This window comes from Myxocyprinus asiaticus, chromosome 6 (genome assembly GCF_019703515.2).
Source record: "Myxocyprinus asiaticus isolate MX2 ecotype Aquarium Trade chromosome 6, UBuf_Myxa_2, whole genome shotgun sequence".
Taxonomy (NCBI): Eukaryota; Metazoa; Chordata; class Actinopteri; order Cypriniformes; family Catostomidae; genus Myxocyprinus; species Myxocyprinus asiaticus.
The window spans coordinates 5,746,906-5,768,018 of NC_059349.1; the positions used below are offsets into that span (position 1 = coordinate 5,746,906).

A 21,113-nucleotide genomic window follows, 5' to 3' on the forward strand; every position below is an offset into this window, starting at 1 on the left:
TAGAATATTAATAAGGATTAACATTGACGGGGCACCACCCTGGAATCAGGGACTAATAACCAGATAGTATAACAGTCTCAATATTAGATTGTTTTCTTAGAAAAATCGACATACGAAGAATATCGATTTTCGGGAAAAAAAAAACAATGAATGTAGGCTTGAATCCGAGCACTGACATCCCATCAGCATGACACAGGCGTATGCAAAACAAACCAAAACACTTCTCTTTGTAATATAAACAAAGTTTATTTATGCAGTAATATCAATTAATAATTAATACAATGCAGTCAATAAACTTCCGACTTACAACTACAAACTAACAGTGATATGATTAGATATGGAAATCAAAATAATCCTATAACACATGAGGGTGTGTGTGTGTGTGTGTGTGTGTGTGTGTGTGTGTGTGTGTGTGGTTAGTACGAGAGAGAGAGAGAGAGAGAGAAAGAGAATAAAGTGACGGCCCTAAAGCCGATTTTGCGATCGTGGGAGAGAAAGCAGCTGTTAGTTTATCGCTCAGAGACACGGTGGACGGCTCGTACAAGTCCCGCGTTCTTTCACTCTTTAGTGGATAACTCAGTTTGCCGGTCTCACCCGCGATGGCGAAAATGCACAACAGTCCAATTTGGTTGGACCACACAGCAAAACAGATTTGTGATAATTAATACCCTGAGTATTAATAATGAGCGGACATGACGGTCCGTAAACTGTACAAGCAAAAACCTTGAAACACAAGAATAACACACTATAATATTCTATCTCTGCCCAGACGTAAACCTCTTACTTGAATCGCATGAGGATGCAGAATGTGTTCATCCGTCCTTTAATTCCGACCCGGTTCCTTGAAGCTCGGGTGATGACGGGAGGCCGTTTCCTCACTCTGTCAGCGGGCGTACGGCTGACTGTTTCTCGGCGGGCTGGCGGAGAAATCAGAAATGTCGACTTGATTGAAGATGGAAGAGAAATCTTTAATCTCTTCACTTCTGCAGGCAAACGGATGAAGATGCAGACTGCTCGGCGGTCTCCTTCGGATCCGTTAGAGTGTTCGGTTGAACACAGAGTAATCTCAACTCGTCCAGCGAGATGGAGATTGTATGGCCACAGTTTCAAGTCGGACGTTACTTCCTTGTGCCACAAGGTTGCACCTGAGAGCAGTGATGAGCTACGTCTATACTCGGCGAACAAAGTTGCTGGAAGCAAATCCCAGAAGCATTTCAGAGGTATTGCTACTCCTGATGATGTCATGGTTTGAGGGACGTTCTGTTGTGTGCCTCATCCAATAGGAGTTGAGAGTTCGAGCCTTTAGTGAGCAAGGCTTCATGGGATTTGTAGTCTGTTTTGGACTCCCTTTGTTTGATTTTGGCATGATTTTTATCAGTAAGATTTACGACTTGGTGTGTGGGGGCTGAGTTAGGTTTTATGACTGTGTAAGGCCTGCCTTTGTCTTCTATCTGAATACATGAGGCCCAACACCTTGGTAAAATGATCACACTCATGTTCTCAAGAGAGCAGCTCAAAAAATGGAGTGCAAGTGGAAGAGTACAAAATTAGAGATCTTTCGTGGTGCATGGAATGATAGTGTCTCTAGCTACAGGAAGGCTCAAAAGCTGCCAGGTCTGCATATTTGAGCAAACTCACAGAAAATAACCACAATAATCCTAGGTGTTTATTCAGTACTGTGGATAAATTAGTAAGGAATAAAGCTTTGAATGAACCAGATATTCCATAGCAGCACAGTAGTAATGACTTTATAAATTTATTTACTGATAAAATTTAAATAATCAGAAACAAAATTGGAATTATGCAACCATCTGCAATAGCACCTGTAAAGACAGTGTCACATATTATTCCCCAAGAGCAACTTCAATCCTTTGCTCTCAAAGGACAGAAAGCGCTAAACTTATCAAAACATCAAAATCAACAACATGTATGTTAGATTTAATACCGACCAAGCTATTAAAAAAAGTGTTTCCTGTAATCTCAAAACCTCTTCTTAATATTATTAACTCCTCATTATCCTTAGGGCATGTCCCAAGAAAATGTAAGATAGCAGTTTTTAAACCACTTATCAAGAAACCACAGCTTGATCCTGGAGAGTTGGCTAATTTTCAACTGACCTCAAATCTCCCAATTATGTTGAAAATACTAGAAAAGTTAGTGTCCTCCCAACTATGTTCATTTTTACCAAACAATGGTATATGTGAAGAATTAGTCAGGATTTAGGCACCAGCATAGTACAGAGACTGCACTTATCAGAGTTACAAATGACTTGCTCTTAAAGTCTTAAAGGGTGTGTGCTGTAAATGACTGCTCGCGGCAGCATTTCTCTTCTAGTGCTTTTAGATCTTAGTGCTGCCTTCGATACCATAGATCACAAAAATCTCTTGGATAGGCTTGAGAATTATGTTGAATTTGTGGACAGGCATTAGCTTGGTTTAGGTTCTATTTATCCGACCGCTAAAACTTTGTCTGTGTAAACGAGGAATTGTCAGATCAAACTAAATTTAAGCATGGAGTGCCACAGAGATCAGATTTAGGGCCTCTCCTGTTCTCCTTATATATGCTTCCCCTGGGAGACACTATCAGGAACCGTGGAATTAGTTTTCACTGTTAAGCCGACGATACCTAACTTTATATTTCCTCAAAACCCGACAAAATTTCACAATTCTCCAAGTTAGCAGAGTGTATCAACGATATCAAAGATTGGATGGCTATAAATTTCCTTCTACTCAATTCTGACAAAACAGAGGTATTATTATTCTATTTGTTTCCCTGTCTTAACTTCGGGATACATATCCTGAGGTTATATGAGCCTGCCAGATCCAGCTCTGATCCTGCCTGATGTCCGACTCCCACTACTACGTGTTGCTGAGTGATGACGACTAACTGCATGAACTGATACCAGCACCAACTGTCAGACAGGGGATACTTCACTGGACACTGCCAAAAGCTTACAGTTGTACTGCAGTGCCCCTTACTAACCTCTGCCTACATCAGCTTGGTCAAAGGATGGACTACATTCTTAAAATGGAATACGTATATAATAAATTGCAGCCTTCAGTCAAATAACAATAGATAATGCCTCTGTTTGCACTTCCACATTTAATTAAGAATGCGCGACTTTAGTCATTAATCTTACAGTTAATACAAATTCTTTTTGTTTAAACAATGGTGCCTCACATTTACTAAGACTACAAGTTTTAAATCTTGACTTGTACTACACATAAATAACTAATATTGGCATTATATTCATGCTGCTTAGCCAGGGGGAAACAGGCCCCCACAGTGAGCCTGGTTTCCCCCAAAGTTATTTTTCTCCTTTAACCAACATCTTAAGGTGTTTTGTGTCTCTTGCCACAGTCGCCATAAACTTGCTCACTGGGGGTCTAAATATAAATATAATTATTTATTTTAAGGCACAGTTTACAATCATGTCTTTTTTTTTAAACCGCACTTTTATGACTCGAAGACATTACTATATTACAGGTTTTTCTGTTAAAGCATAATATTCTGTAAAGCTACTTTGTAATTATGTGTGTTGTGAAAAGCGCTATACAAATAAAAATGACTTTGTCTGCAACACACCTTCTCAACTGTACTAAATGTATTTCTGATTTGTCATATCTGCTCTGTAGCAGAGGGTAGTAAATACAATTAAAATTGCATTTCCAAATAATTCTTGGAGGAACTGGATCCAGAATCGATAAATTCTTTACGATTCCCATCCCTAGCCACGGGGAAACTACTGGTATGCTGTATGTAGACAGAGGGTAACAAGTACGCCACTTACACAGTGCTTTTGTGTCTTAAGCTGCTCTCCTCGCAAAAAAACGCTTTCTAGTGTCAATGTAAACATGCTCAATGTGGACGGTCATGTGTTAAAAAGGATTTAAGAACAAATAATTTTTCTAGGTTAGCTTCAATAAATGCTCTTTTGGGACTAGGGATGAAGTTTTGAAAGCTACACTATATTTTCATATTACAATGAAAATTTGATTCCTCATGATATAGTGTAACAATAAATTAGCAAAAAAAAACATGTTCTTTGAGGACATACCTCTCCAGTCTGTGCATGGTGAGCGCTAGTGCCTTCTGGAGCTCCTCGATTATGCGGCTAGATGTGTGAACGCCACCGTACTGCAGCTGCAGTGGGTGACCATACTGCAGGAGGGGTGGGGCTTTCTGCGTGAATGACACCGGGGACGAAGAGGAGGGCGGCACATAGATCATTACTTTTTTTGGAGGTAGAGGAGGAGATAGCTTTCCCTGTGCACACGACAACTTTAACTGACAAGAGTCTGAGGACACAAAAGAGAAAACATATACACATAAACAAATCTATAGTAGTATTCCCAAAATATCCATGTTGATCTAATAAAAATAGAAAGGTTCTTGATTTATTTTGTATATTTCTGTGCAAATTTGATATGAACAAAACATTTCATAAATGCATCCTTTGCAAATACTATTTCAGTACACGTCATCATGATAATTACACTTAATATTGGAGCTGTGCAATACAGCAAACACTATTATATTGTGATATATTTTAGTGTTTTGAAAAGATTTAATATATACACAGTGTTGTTTAGATTTCATCTGAAATGTAAAGTAATCCCGTACTTATTACAAATTATATAGCCAAATTTGTGATCAGTCACACAATCTATTAGATTACATGTTTTAGGTAATCTAATCAGATTACATTTGATTACTTGGATTGCACGTTTTGATTATTTAAAAATGAATTTAACTGTATGAGTAAATATTAGTAAACATGCAATCAAACAGCGCCTCGCTATTTTAACATTTTTAAATGTAACCTAATTACAAGTACCGGTAATTCATTTTTGAAATATAATTACGTAATCCATTTCTACCTAACACTGTGTATACATATCAATATTTAAATATTTTCTCTGAAATGGTTTAAAATGTAAAATAGAACCATCATTTTAACCAAACAGCAAAGATTTTAAATGCAAGTAGTAAAATACAGTACAAATTTAAAGAAAAATCAATAACAGGCAATAATAGTAAAAGTGTTCCCACACTGTTTTTCATTAAATGAACACAGGGAAAAACGATATTAAAAAAATTCCATTTAAATGCACCAATATTAAAGAACATAGTAATCAATCGAAATATACATGTATTTTACTAAAACATTTTAAAGCACGTACAGTGCTATGCAGGAACCAATGTGATCATTTTTGACTGAAAGGATTCAGTCAAAACACAGTTTGAAAGAATTGATTCACAGAATTAATTTGAAGTTTCCAACTCTGTCAGCATTTTTGCTGTGGAAATTTATTAATTGAGTGCTTGTTCAGATTTAAATATTCAACTAGTAAAAATTTGAATACTGCAATTTGATTTTCCTTTGTGCTTTTGCCATAACTTTATAGTTTGTAATTGCACACATGCTTGAACCTGCAGTACTTCACAATGCAGGTGAACTGCGCTACAAACATGAGCCCCCGGGCGTGCACACAGATATTTGTGCTTTCCTTAAATTAATTTAAATCAACAGAAACAAAATTGGAATTATGCAACCATCTGCAATAGCACCGCTAAAGACAGTGTCTCATATTATTCCCCAAGAGCAACTTCAATCCTTTGCTGTCATAGGACAGGAAGAGCTAAACAAACTTATCAATACCAACCAAACTATTAAAAGAGGTGTTTCCTGTAATCTCAGAACCTCTACTTAATATTATCTCCTCATTATCCTTAGGACATGTCCCAAGAAAATTTAAGATAGCACTTATCAAGAAACCACAGCTTGATCCTGGAGAGTTGGCTAATTATCGACCGATCGTGTCGAAAATACTACAAAAAGTAGTGTCCTCCCAACTATGTTCACCAAAAAAATAGTATATATGAAGAATTTTTGTCAGGATTTAGGCACCATTATAGTACAGAGACTGCACTTATCAGAGTTACAAATGACTTGCTCTTCTGATCATCTGATCGCGGCTGCATTTCTCTTCTAGTGCTTTTAGATCTTAGTGCTGCCTTCGATACCATAGATCACAAAAATCCCTTGGATAGGCTTGAGAATTATGTTGAATTTGTGGACAGGCATTAGCTTGGTTTAGGTTCTATTTATCCTACCGCTAAAACTTTGTCTGTGTAAACGAGGAATTGTCAGATCAAACTAAATTTAAGCATGGAGTGCCACAGGGATCAGATTTAGGGCCTCTACTGTTCTCCTTATATATGCTTCCCCTGGGAGACATTATCAGGAACCGTGGAATTAGTTTTCACTGTTAAGCCGACGATACCTAACTTTATATTTCCTCAAAACCCGACAAAATTTCACAATTCTCCAAGTTAGCAGAGTGTATCAATGATATCAAAGACTGGATGGCTATAAATTTCCTTCTACTCAATTCTGACAAAACAGAGGTACTAAGTATTGGACCAAAAACCTCTCAAAATAAGATGCTAAAATATAATTTGACTCTCGATAGATGTAGTCACGTCGTCTTCAACAGCAAAGAACTTAGGTGTTATATTTGATAGCAATCTGTCCTTTGAAAACCACATTTCCAATGTTTGTAGGCCAGCATTCTTCCATCTCAGAAATCTTGCTAAGATACGACACATGCTCTCTTTTTCTAATGCTGAAAAAATAATTAATGCGTTCATGACCTCAAGACTAGATTATTGTAATGCATTACTGGGAGGATGTTTAGTTATTAATTTAGTTATACTTAAATATATAGCACTGAAACGGAGCCAAGTCTCTGTTATTTCAAAATAAGAGTCCTCTGTTTGTTTCGGGCTTGTTTATAGTTAAAAGTCCCACATTATGAACCAAATCTTAATTTTTTCTTCTTATTATTGGAATTTTGGTTGAACAATAAACTACATTTAGGAATATTGTAAAATATTGTTTCTATACTTAAAATAAACAACTTTAAATCAATAGTTTTTTTTTCAGGTCCTGTGCAATACTTGGGATTGTAGAACATTCTCTAATTAAAAAGGTTAAGTACGCAATCTTGAACCATTGTTTTTTTGTCTGATTTTCAAATACTTTTTGCTTCAAATCAAAGTTTGTCGTGAGACTCACCTCGGAGCTGGTTGGTTTGGTTCATGGCTTAGAACACTTTTATGAAGGATTTTATGAAATCCCTATGGAAAAAATGAATAGGAAAACACTTCCGAAACCAAGATGGCTGAAAAAGTGAACGGGCACTGTTGTGCTCTATTTCATGGCATCAGACATCAAAGTGTGCTGTGATTGGTCAGTCAGAAAAAAACAGGTTTAGTTCTCACCTGTGCTGTGATTGGTCATTCTGGAGAAGGGTTTTGGTGGGAGAGCCGGTGGTTGTTTGTGGATGAGTTGAGGTTTGGCAGGAGTTTCCTGAAGATCAGCAGGGAAGGTGACTGATTTCTTGTGAGGAAGTGTTAGAGATGTCTTCAGTGTGTTGTCCTGAGTGCACACTCCTCGATCCAGAGATGCCCGGAAGTCAACGGTGGCTAAAACATTTTTTTTAAGTAATATTAATTACATCTTTAGACAGCATTTCAGAGATCTGGGAAATAATGCTACTTATGAGATTAAATTGTTAAAAAGATGTAAAAAAGACAGCAACACGGCCCACAAAGCTCACAGAATTCATTGTGAAGAACAAGAATGCATTAGAAGAGTAGAATTCTCTCATCATTTACTCACCCTCATGCCATCCCACATGTGTGACTTACTTCTGCTAAACACAAACGAAGATGTTTAGAAGAATATCTCTCCATATCTTCCTTATTTTCAGAAGTAAAACGAGAGGTGTGGGTGAGAAACATATCAATATTTAGTCCTTTTCTATAAATCTCCACTTTCACATTCTTCTTTTGTTTTTGGCGATTTGCATTTCGCCACCTACTGGGCGAGGAGAATTCATAGTAAAAAAGGACTTAAATACTGATCTGTTTCATACCCACACCTATCATATTACTTCTGAAAATATGGATTTAACCATTGGAGTCATATTGATTACTTTTATGCTGCCTTTATGTGCTATTTGGACCTTCAAAGGTCTGGTCACCATTCACTTGCATTCTAAGAACCAACAGACTGGAAATATTCTCCTAAAAATCTATGTTTGTTTTCAGCAGAAGAAAGAAAGTCATACACATCTGAATTATCATTCCTTTGAAGGAATGTTCCGGGTGCAATACAAGTTAAGCTCAATCAATTTCGACTCGTTCCACCTTTTCTTTAAAAGAAAGCAAAAATCGATGTTACAGTGAGACACTTATAATGAAAGTGAATGTGGCCAATTTCTCCCGGGTTTAAACACAGAAATATGAAGCTTCTAATTTTATAAAAGCACTTGCATTAATTCTTCTGTTAAAACTCGTGTATTATTTGAGCTGTTAAGATGTTTAAATCATCAATGGAAGTGAATGGGTGCCAATTTATTAAAGGTAAAATACTCACTTTTTCAAAAGTATAGACACAAGACATAAAGGATATGTTTTTTAACATGATTTTAGTGTGATAAAATCACTTATAAACCATTTCTGTGTAAAGTTATAGACAATTTTACAACTTTGTTACCATGACGATGTCAACAAACTTCTAATTTAAAGAACTTTATAGCTCAAATAATACATGAGTTTTAACAGAAGAATTAATGCAAGTGCTTTTATAAAATTAGAAGCTTCATATTTCTGTGTTTAAACCTGCCAAAAAATTGGCCACATTCACTTTCATTGTTAGTCTCACTGTAACCTCGATTTTTGCTTTTTTAAAGAAAAGAAGGAATGAGTCGAAATTTATTTTTGTGGTAATCAACATAATGCCACAAATGCTGTCGATTGAGCTTAACTTGTATTGAACCCGGAACATTCCTTTAAGTGGACACAGCAGAAGAAAGTGCATTTTTCACTTCATTATCTGAGCCGAGTTAATTAAAGAGAGAGGCTGCAACAGAAGAATCCCTTTGATGTCATATGAGCTTTTTATGCTTCTTAATTATCAGGACGTGCTGGCTGAGGTAAAGACAGATAACATCCAGATAACAAAACGGTTGAGCATTTAGTTTTATTATTGATGTCGAGTTTCTCCTTGTACCATGTAGTGCTCTAGTCATTTCTAGGCCATGTCCACACTAATCCGTCAGAAACCTCCATTTACAGTTTCCTAATGTCATTGTTTTTAAAAGTATGCAGCTATAGGAGAGCGTTTTCGAAAGTCTCGGTGGAGGAAAACAACAAACCAGTGTGGACGAGAATCGTAAACGTAGCAAAATGATTGCGTTTTCAAATGAAAACCCATTTGTCTGCACCTAGGGCTGGGCGATACATCGAATACTCACGACATAATCGCAATGATTTTAATGACGATGTAAAATTCAACAATACCGTGAATATCGTGATGATTTGAATGAGCTTTTTATTTGGTCATTAAGTTTCATAGAGTGCATCAGTAGACTAATTTCATGATCCTTCAAGGCTGAAAAATTAATCAAAATAACATCAAAATGGAGATATGATCATATTATTTTAATGCTAAAGGCTGCGATTAAAGAGAGATAAACATGGTCTGTGTGCGCTTCAGGATGAACCGGTGATGCACTGATCTGTGTGCACGCCCGGGTGCTCATGTTTGTAGCGCAGTTCACCTGCATTGTGAAGTACTGCAGGTTCAAGCATGTGTGCAATTACAAACTATAAAGTTATTACACACATCTACAAACGCGGCACAGTAAAGGAAAGTTTGACAGCGGTTCACAAGATGCGACACTCAGAACTGTCAAACAAACGTTGTATTTTCTGTTTCATGATAATAGCTCCTGGTGAAGGTGAAATAAGCATGAACTGCAGTGTCAAAATAAAAACCCCAGTTTAAGGTGAAGTAAATAGGACAGAAATGCATTAATTTATCTTTAACAAATCTTATCCTTTTAGTACAAATATATGAAAGTAAATAAGATTTTTATTAAGCTTATATAAGTATAAACATGCAAATCAATGAAAATGATTATATTTTACTCTCCCTTGTGTTAATTTAAAGAAAAACTGTAGGAAACATGCCTTCATCTTTTTTAAATTGATTTGTATTTATTGCCTTTGAAATATTAATTCTACATGGCTAAAATGGCTGTTTAGATGAAATGATGGTTCCTCTGATAAAAAAAAAAAAACAACACTTTTATGCTATTTCAGAGCAAAAACATAATAACTAAAACATATCGAGATATAAATTCTGAAGCCATATCGCACAGCCCTATCTGCACCTCTGCATTTCTTCAATGTTTCATGAATTGTAAAGGGCTCATGTAGTCTCACGAATCCAAACTTTTAACCAATAGCATAAAGTGATTCATATTGCAACATATTTTGGCCAAGAACCACTCACTTAGACAGGAAGAGCCTGTCTGACCAACAACCAGCCATAGTTACTTTGTTTTTACATGCGGTTTAGAGTAGAGGTAGACCGATATATCGGTTTTACCCTCTGTGCCAATAGTTTTTTCATCATTTCGTCATTTCAAAATAAGAGTCATTTTCGGGCTTGTTTATACTTAAAAGTCCCGTGTTATGCACCAAATCTTCATTTTATCTGGTTATTCTTGGGATTTTGTTATAACAAAAAAACTGCATCTGGGATTTTATTCATTTTGGACTCTGTCTTTGCCCGCCAAAGTAAAGAAAGATTTTTCTTGACATTCTATATATAGATTTTAAAAACTATCGGCCGATTAACTGGTTATTGGCCTTTCCCAACACCTTAGTTATCGGTATCAGCAAAATCCACTATCGGTCGACCTCTAGTTTAAAGGCGAGTATATCTGAAATACATAAACTCACAATAGAAAAAGAAAACACGAAAGAAATAAGTCAAAAAAGTAACAAGTACACATTTCGGGGACATAACTCACAGTATAAAATACATAATGCAGTATAAAATATACAGTATTAACACCAGAGTTAAAATACTTTTTCCTATCCTATCATAACATGCAGACACAACTATAAGTAATAGTTCATAGGCTAATTTCTCGAAAATTGTAAACACTGTCTCACTTCTGCGCTATGAAAATACTTTATTGTTTTGAACGACCCATCTCGAGAGAGACAATAACACTGACCCGACCAATGGCATGAGTTGGGGGCGGGACGTTCTGTTTGCTCGATCAATGGCAGAAGGGGGGCGTATTCAGAAAGCTGTTTTGAAAACAATGTTTAATTTCGCAATTCCGTTTGGTGGCGCTAGTGGGGCAGAAATTTGTTTGCAGATGACACTTGCTCTGATATTTTCTATCTAATGCAAAATATGAAGTATGCCTTCAGTGTCCAAATACTTTTGTGAGCCACTATATGCAATGGACACATATTACAGGGTGCTATGACACAATTATCATCAATTAGATTCATTACATTAGCACCTCGTGAGACATCACTGAGGACACACTCACCCGTCCTCTGTGCGTCTGTGATCTCTGCTGTCCTGTCACAGTCTAGAGCACTGGGTAGAGACCCTGACGTCAGCCCCGTATCCAAACGCCCGTCCTGATTAACAACAGGAACCCTGCAGTCTAACAGCACAAAAAAACAGTCACACGATTGTTGACCTGTGCCCTCTTTTCTTTACTGCACTTATTCTGAAAAATGGGTCAACACTCAACAGCAAAAAAAAAATCCACTGAAAGCTCTGAAAACATGTCCTAGTGTCCTATGAGTTTGGAAATTGAGTCAACACTTTTTCTAATGATACAGGCTACTCAAATTCTTGTTTAATTAATTAAACATGCATTCCTTCAGCACAAAAACCTAAAACTAAATGCTTGCCTCATTTAAGATCTCGTTAAAATGTCATATCATTTTCATGGTTTTATTCAACAATATTATATTCATGTCATTCATTTCATATTCACTTGCACAGTCACAGAACCTTTCATGCGCTGTGTTAATTTCAGCGTCTGAGGGAGATAAGCCTTTCAAATTTAAATATTTGTCAAATTTAAGATCAAAATGCACAATCAAATTAAGCATAAGTTTTAAAATGCAAATTTCGAAAAGCACGTCTGGAGCACGTATATCATTTGTTAAAAGTCAGATATGTTCTTTACAATACATTTTTTTACACAGTGCTTTATGGAAGTATTTTCCGGGACATTTTCAAAACAAATTGCAAATTGTATTGCAATTGCGTTTTTTTATTTGTGGACGCATAAATTGTAACATTACCCAAATGCAATTGCAAATCATGTATTACCGTTTGCATTTTCATTTACAGGAATGTACAATGTCTGCAGTAGCAAAAGCAATTTATCCCTTTGATATTTCACTTCCTCTGCATCCTGTAAAGAGCCTGCCAAAATTCAAATGGAAATTCCCTTTGCACTTGCATTTCCGATGCCTTACACAGACACCTGTCAATCAGTGTTGGGGGTGGGAGTTTATACTGTGGGGCGTGCTTTTAATTTGAAGTGATGACAGTCACAATCTAATGCATATAGAGCACCATTGTACAAAGGGGCTTCAGTTTGTTCCTGGGAGGCAGCAGTGTGCACAATTATTAGGCAACTAAATTACAAAAATAATTTCTCCCAATTGAATTGTTTATTCTCAATTTTTAGAGTAAGCGCAACAAATAAGTAACACAAATGACAATTAAATAACATTTTTGGCCTTTCAAAAATATTCAGTGACCAATACAGCCACCCTTCTTTTCAATAACTGCCATGAGCCTTCCATCCATGGAGTCTGTCAGTTTCTTGATCTGTTCACGATCAACTTTCGCTGAAGCAGCAACCATAGCCTCCCAAATGCTGTTCAGGAGTAACTGTAAATCTCACGTTTGAAAAGGGCCCACAAGTTCTCAATAGGATTTAAGTCAGGTGAGGAAGGGGACCATGTCAATATTTGGGCATCTTTGAGGCCCTTACTGGCTAGCCAAGCAGTGGAGAACTTGGATGCATGTGATGGAGCATTGTCCTGCATAAAGATCATGGCCTTCTTGAATGCTGAGGACTTCTTTCTGTACCACTGCTTGAAGAAAGTACTTTCCAGAAACTGGCTGTAGGTTTGAGAGTTGAGTTTCAGTCCATCTTCAACTTGAAAAGGTCCAACTACCTCATCCTTAATGATAGCAGCCCATACCAGTACCCCTCCTCCACATTGCTGGCGCCTGACTCGAAGTGGTGCCCTGTGTCCATTAGTGATCCAGCCACGGGCCCATCCATCTGGTCCATCAAGAGTCACTCTCACTTCATCTGTCCATAAAACCTTTGAAAAATCTGTCTTCAGGTATTTCTTTGCCCAATCTTGACGGTTCAACTAGTGAATCTTATTCAGTGGTGGTCGTTTTTCAGCCTTCTTGACCTTGGCCATGTCTCTGAGCACTTGACACCTTGTACTTCTGGACACTCCAGGTAGGTTTCAGTTCTTTAATATGGTGGCACTAGAGGATAATGGGTTCCTGGTAGCTTCACGTTTAATTTTTCTCAAGTCTTTTTGTAGTTAACTGGCGCATTTTCTTCTCCATGCGTTTTTTGAGCCCCAGTTGACTATTCACAACAAAACGTTTGATAATACTCACTTGCCTAATAATTGGGCATGCAGTGTATATATGCATGAACATATATTGTGCTGGGCAAGAAGATGTTCATGACCTCTCAGTGGCCATTCAGTGGTTGTGTTTACTAATGTACTCATTTTCTGATACTTGTGTGTTGATTGGTTTTATTCTGTACTGTGTGTGTGAAAAGTTAATTATTGTTTTGTTTTGTAGTATGTTAGGACCCCCTTGAAAACGAGATGGTTCATCTCAAGGGGTTTAACCTAATAAATAAAATTGTCTCTCTAATGCCAAGAACATCCTACACAGTGTATTAAACAAAAAGAAAAAGTTAGAAACAATTATAAGAGCTTGTACATCAAGAATAATTGAACCATCCAAAGGAGGGCACTATATCGCGAAAAAGGTTTACGCTTAAAACATTAAAGTCTCCTTATACGAAAGTCAGGCATATGAGGTATCATTTGAAAAGCTTAGAATCTGAACTTTTCAGAGATAACCAGCACTTCTGCATTTATGTTACTTAAAATAACAAAATAAGGCCTGAAAACATTCGCGCTGAAAATTAACACCCCCCAGATGTAATGGGGTAGAAAAATTTATATAAAAATAAAAGTCCTTCACATAGCACATAAATGGACAAGTCATATTTCAAATGAAAGCTCTCATTCTCAGGAATGTGACTGTATAGTTAATTTTGTTGCCCTTATACCACAGTTCGAAAGATTTTCAAAAGAATCACAAAGTGTTATATGATTTCTGTAAGTCATCAAATTGAAACGTCTCTTTTATGCTCCAATTACTGCTGCTGTGAGCCCCTAATAGCAAAAAACATATATCTGCTTTTACCTTAGAAAGTTATCTAAAGAATTAGCCATTTTTTACTTGTCTGTGAGCTTGCTTGGCTGAATAATCCAATGTTATATCTTAGATGTCCAGAACAAAATATGCCATCCAGAAGGAAAAGCATGCAAAACAGATCATCAGAAAATATGTTTTCGACTACTGATGATAAAAATGTTTTATATCATCACAAAGGGGAGGATTTCTTCTAATGACACCTAGCTTAAGCTTCTAGTCCACTCAGAAGCTAAGATATTCAATGAAACAACAAGGGTGGCGCTTGAACTGAACATTAGACTGAATGTCTAAGGGCGAACACAACTTTGTGGGCTAAAATGCGTTAGAGTGCCACCTAAATTTCTGTTTATCATAAGATTATAAACACATACAATATTATATATGAATAATTGGAGTCTTTTTATTTGGGCGGTTCTCTGAAAAACGAAACCAATTTTTTGCAGTTAGTACACAGTATGTGTGAATGGTGAGCTTTTAAATTTGAGTGTGAAAAACTGCAGGCGGCAGCCCAAAAATCCACCAGAGTTTAAGGGGTTAAACTGCAGCAGGACACCGTGTACGCATATTCATAATGTTGGATAATGTTTTGCCAATGTAAACGTATGTTTATCATGCAAATAAAGTTTCTTCAATCTGATTTGGATCTGCAATTATCAAATCGTGCTTAATTATAGTAAAAAATGAATTACTATGTGGAAAATAAATGGTGAACTATCTAGGGTAACTATTTTGATAATCAATGATCTGTAGATTTTTTCTTAGTCAACTATTGATCAATGATTAATCAACTTATCAGATGTTTCACACCTTGCCATTTGTTCTACTATATCATGCAATGTAACAAATTTCATAACATTGTGACTCTTGTCACTTCCGACTAAAAACACATCCCACAGTATAAACTCCCACCCCCAATACTGATTGACAGGTGTCTGTCTAAGGCATTGGAAATGCAAGTGCAAAGGGAATTGTGATTCCATTTGAATTTTGGCAGGCTCCTTACAGGACGCAGAGGAAGTGAAATAGCATACGGGGTAATTGCTTTTGCTATTTCGACATGACAGGGTCATAACTCGTAAGACATGGGAAATGCAATGGCAAATGGACTTTGCTTTTCCATTTTAAATTTGGCAGACATTCATGTAAACTAAAATGCAAACGTAATATGTGATTTGCAATTGCATTTGGATTATGTCACAATTTATGCAAAACACAATTGCAAATACAACTTGCAATTTGTTTTGAAAATTGCCCGGAAAATACTTCCATAGCGCTGTTTGGTTTACAGTTATTTGTTGCGCTTGTGGACTGAGGAGATATTATCGATTTAAAAATGTGATGATCACTGATGTATTGTATGTCTAATTAAAGCTGAAGTATGTTTATTCTGCAAAACTAGCGCCACCGAATAGAACCGCAAAAATAGACAATGTTTTGAAAATGCTTCCGACGCAAAGTCTGTTCCAAAAGGTAGGTATCTTAATTATGTTGCCTCCTAAGATATCTAGTTTTGGCCAAATTCGAAGTTATCATCGTATGTATCCTTCCCCGGGAAGGCGATCCCAGAATGCACTGTGATGTGCTCGGGGGGAAAATAAATCCAAGATGGATATGGATACTTGTCTACCTGTTTCTTCCAGCATCTTCACATGGTCCTTTGTTGTTGTTCTGGGATTGATTTGCACTTTTCGCACCAAACTACATTCATCTCTAGGAGACAGAATGCGTGTCCTTCCTGAGCAGTATGATGGCTGCGTAGTCCCATGGTGTTTACACTTGTGTACTATCATCTGTACAGATGAACATGGTACCTTCAGGCGTTTGGAAATTGCTCCCAAGGATGAACCAGACTTGTGGAGTTTGAAGGTAGGCCTTAAAAAACATCCACAGGTACACCTCCAATTGATTCCAATTAGCCTATCAGAAGCTAATTGCCTAAAAGCTTAAAGGCTTGACATCATTTCCTTGAATTTTTCAAGCTGCTTAAAGCCACAGTTAACTTAGTGCATGTAAACTTCTGACCCACTGGAATTGTGATATAGTCAATTAAAAGTGAATCTGTCTGTAAACAACTGCTGGAAAAATTACTTGTGTCATGCACAAAGTAGATGTCCTAAACGACTTGCCAAAACTATAGTTTGCTAATATGAAATCTGTGGAGTGGTTAAAAAGTGGGTTTTAATGACTTCAACCTAAGTGTATGTAAACTTATGCGTTCACCTGTATGTGGGCAGGAGACAACTCACTAAGTTTTGGAACAGACCTTTAATGTTTGATTTAATATATCATGATAGCTCACACCATCAGCACTGGGATGCTTTACTGTTTGTATCACTCCACTTGTGACTGTGGCATTCCAAACTAACGTGCAAGAGCAGAGCAGATGTGCAAATTTTCATTAATTCCTGTGACATTAAAGATATGAGCCAACAAGTGGTGACAAAAGACCATCTTGTGTGCGCTATGAGCAAGTTGAGCTGATGTTGACAAACTGTGCCAGTCAGTGTGCAAATTTCTTTGAAGTCATCCAGAATTGTTGGTCACTCCACGATCGCTTGGGTTTTAAATACACCATAGCTGAGAAATAGAGTTAAACTAACAGCTTCAGCATTACTGCCGATCACAGCTGAGAGTCGCGACAGATGGAGTAATAAAACATGATCAGGGTGCCTACCTGATACAAGTTTCTGAATTTGGAGAAGACGTAAACTTTCAACATGGTGGAGGAGAGAACACTTTCTATGTTGGTGTCAAAATAAGAGTTCACAAAGAAATATACAAGAATGAAACTGCCGTCCTCCATGTTTTCTCTCGAAACACTTAAATGCGAGTAAAATACGGGTAGGATAATTTTGATAGCACGTGTGGCAACATCACTACATGATCGGAGCGGATTACTATCACACTACAGCAATGGAATAGAGTTAAATTAACAGACTAAAGTAATCACACACAGTGACTCTCTCCCTCTCTCTCATACACATACACGTCCTTGTTCTAGAGCGTGGTTTTCGCATAAGTAAGGATGTACTCACACTAGTAATCTGTACCATGCCCGAGCACGTTTGACCCCCAAAGTCCAGTTCATTTGACTAGTGTGATCGCTTCGTATCGTGCCCAGGCCCGTTTGAAGAGGTGGGCTCTGGCACGGTTCAGTTGGAACATGACGTCAATGATGTGACTGGGCAAAGGGATCGCTTTGGTCTAAGGCAGAGGTGCAGCATTTACTGGAAATCTGTGCAGACGAGGGTATACAGGAACAACTGGATACAACACACAAGAACTGTGAGATATCTGGTAAAATTTGTGACCATCTTTGTGCTCGTGGATACCAAAGAACCATTGAGCAATGACGTGACAAGCTGAAAAAACTGCGGGTTCAGTATCTGAAGGTAAGGAATGCACTCCATAAATCTGGCAGCTCATCGGACTAAAAGGATAAATTCCAATGGTACAATGCTGTCGACAATTAGGCATGTGAGAGGGCTGTGTGTCACCGTGCCCCAAAAGACTCAAAATAAGCCACAAAGTAATGTTACAATGATGGACTCCATTGTGCTCTGTGAGAGCACTTTTCTTCCCATTTTCTTCTAAACAAAAAGACACATCATAATGACGAAAGTGTGCTCAGGCATGGAACATTAAGTGCAATGTGAGTGCAGGCCAGTGGGGGAGTGGGGAGGGGGGACAATCGTGCTTGGGCACAGTACAAGGCAACCGGGCCTAGTGCGAGTATGCCCTAACATAGGCTTGGACGCATCTGTCAAAACAGCAGCGGCAGATCCTGAATCCGTGGCGTTAAAAAGTAGTTCCACACACAAGAGCGTTTTTTGGGGGGGGGGGGGGGGAACAGTCCTTAGTTTTTCCCTATTTATTTATTTACTTGTTTGTTGAACTGTTGTATAAAAGCAATATCACACTTGTAATCGTGCTGTATTGTCCATCTATAAGCATGGCTGTGATTACCTGCGGTCTCATGCCTGCGGCCGAATCACAGTCGTGCTGACAGCTAGACATACAGCACTCTTGCTCGTGTGATATTGCTTTAATTATTTGAATAAAGTATATACATTGTAAAACATGGAATAAGATAACAGGACTTTAACCAAGCATTAAGGATTTTTAAAAACCATTGCAGAGACTGCACTCACAAAGAACAATTTCAAGCCAAAGAAATATTTGAGAGCAGAGGACAGCTAAAAACATTTATTGCCTCAATAGAAATTTCCATGACTTAAGATTTTATTCATTTCCATGACATTTTCAGGCCTGTAAATCACAATTATAAAATTTCCTGATATTTTCAGGTTTTCAATGATAAAGGATAATCACTGTTAAAGAGAGATTTGTAATGTGCTAAATTAAGTGTGTTAATCACAGACATCTCAAATCCTTATGAGTTTTAAATTCAGCTGAGTGTATTTAAATTAATATTAAAATTGAAGGATTTACTGTTTCCACAAACAGTGTGCACAAAACTTCAGGTGACTAATGACACATTATCTACCCATCAGATCCTCATTAAAGCTCATACACAGTTAAAGGCAGAAGTTAACATATACTTAGGTTGAAGTCATTAAAACTCATTTTTAATATTTAATATTTATAAAATATTTTAATATTAACAAACTATAGTTATCGTTTAGGACATCTACTCTGTGATTCTCAGACAGATTGTTTAACTTTTAATTGATTATATAACAACAGCGGTGGGTCAGAAGTTTACATACACTAAGTTAACTGTGCCTTTAAGCAGCTTGGAAAATTCCAGAAAATGATGTCAAGTCTTCAGGCATTTAGCCAATTAGCTTCTGATAGGAGGTGTACTGACGATGTATTTTAAGGCCTACCTTCAAACTTAGTGCCTCTTTGATTGACATCATGGGAAAATCAAAAGAAATCAGCCAAGACCTCAGAAAAAAAATTGTCTGGTTCATCCTTGGGAGCAATTTACAAATGCCTGAAGGTACCACGTTCATCTGTACAAACAATAGTACGCAAGTATAAACACTATGGGACCAAGCAGCCATCATACCGCTTAGGAAGGAGACGCATTCTGTCTCCTAGAGATGAACGTAGTTTGGGGCGAAAAGTGCAAATCAATCCCAGAACAACAGCAAAGGACCTTGTGAAGATGCTGGAGGAAACAGATAGACAAGTATCTATATCCACAGTAAAACGAATCCTATATCGATGTAAGGTGAAAGGCTGCTCAGCAAGGAAGAAGCCACTGCTCCAAAACCACTGCTCCAAAACCACCATATAAAAGCCAGACTACAGTTTGCAAGTGCACATGGGGACAAAGATCTTACTTTTTGGAGAAATGTCCTCTGGTCTGATGAAACAAAAATTATTGAACTGTTTGGCCATAATGACCATCGTTATGTTTGGAGGAAAAAGGGTGAGGCTTGCAAGCCGAAGAACAACATCCCAACCGTGAAGCATGGGGGTGGCAGCATCATGTTGTGGGGTGCTTTGCTACAGGAGGGACTGGCGTACTTCATAAAATAGATGGCATCATGAGGAAGGAAAATTATGTGGATGTATTGAAGCAACATCTCAAGACATCAGCCAGAAAGTTAAAGCTCAGTCACAAATGGATCTTCCAAATGGACAATGACCCCAAGCATACCTCCAAAGTTGTGGCAAAATGGCTTAAGGACAACAAAGTCAAGGTATTGGAGTGGCCATCACAAAGCCTGACCTCAATCCGATAGAAAATTTGTGGGCAGAACTGAAAAAGCGTCTACAAACCTGATTCAGTTACACCAGTTCTGTCTGGAGGAATGGGCCAAAATTCCAGCAACTTATTGTGAGAAGCTTGTGGAAGGCTAACCAAAACGTTTGACCCAAGTTAAACAATTTAAAGGCAATGCTACCAAATACTAACAAAGTGTATGTGAACTTCTTACCCACTGGAAATGTGATGAAAGAAATAAAAGCTGAAATAAATAATTCTCTCTACTATTATTCTGACATTTCACATTCTTAAAATAAAGTAGTGATCCTTACTGACCTAAGACAGGGAATGTGTTCTACGATTAAATGTCAGGAATTGTGAAAAACTGAGTTTAAATATATTTGGCTAAGTTGTTTGTAAATTTCTGACTTCAACTGTATGACTGACCAGAAAGCAGCTGGTTGTCATGACATCTTTAACTATATCAATTCAAGTCAGCAGAATGATGATGTGCTAGGTATCTTTGAGCACTGCTCACTCAAAGCAGTGAGAACATTTCATTTTTAATTAACGTCACCTTAATGAAACAAGTACAAGATAATCATACATTATCCAGCAGAAAGGTCATTATTTACGAGGTCAGAGGTCAAATGCACAAACCTCTCTGAAAGATCTCTTTGAGCACACCTCGTTTGATGAGCTCTTCTCTGCTCTGACGCATGGACATCTTCTTCTCCAGAGCTGCGGACACACAGACAAACACCTTCAGACACATTTCCATCATTTCCTTTTCAAATCATGAACAATGACTGCATAATATCTGATTCAGACATCTGAAACGTTCTCTCTGAAGCAGTGCTTCTCAACTGGTGTTTGTGTTCTGAGAGGGTTCAGCCCATGTCAGGTTAATGGTTGTACATATTGTTTGTCCTATGTAGCTCATGGTAATAATACATTTAAATTTTTGTTTACTTTAGTAGGATAAACAATTTTGAAACTGTGCTGGCTCACCACATGATGTCCAATGTAAAATCTTTG

The 21,113-nt window shown here is 37.5% G+C and overlaps 1 protein-coding gene across 3 annotated transcripts in view; it reads right to left on the reverse strand.

Annotated features, from left to right (window-relative positions):
- The window catches only part of LOC127442876 (phosphatase and actin regulator 1-like), a 76,786-nt gene that overhangs the window by 25,093 nt on the left and 30,580 nt on the right, over positions 1–21,113 (reverse strand). For 2 of the 3 annotated variants that reach the window (XM_051701162.1, XM_051701161.1), the window contains exons 3-6: positions 20,736–20,816; positions 11,430–11,549; positions 7,288–7,491; positions 4,058–4,298 (exon numbers count right to left, since the gene is read on the reverse strand). In XM_051701162.1, the coding sequence (XP_051557122.1) occupies positions 4,058–4,298; positions 7,288–7,491; positions 11,430–11,549; positions 20,736–20,816 (646 nt within the window). The remainder of the gene's footprint in view (positions 1–4,057; positions 4,299–7,287; positions 7,492–11,429; positions 11,550–20,735; positions 20,817–21,113) is intronic. The other variant, XM_051701163.1, reaches the window with a different exon arrangement.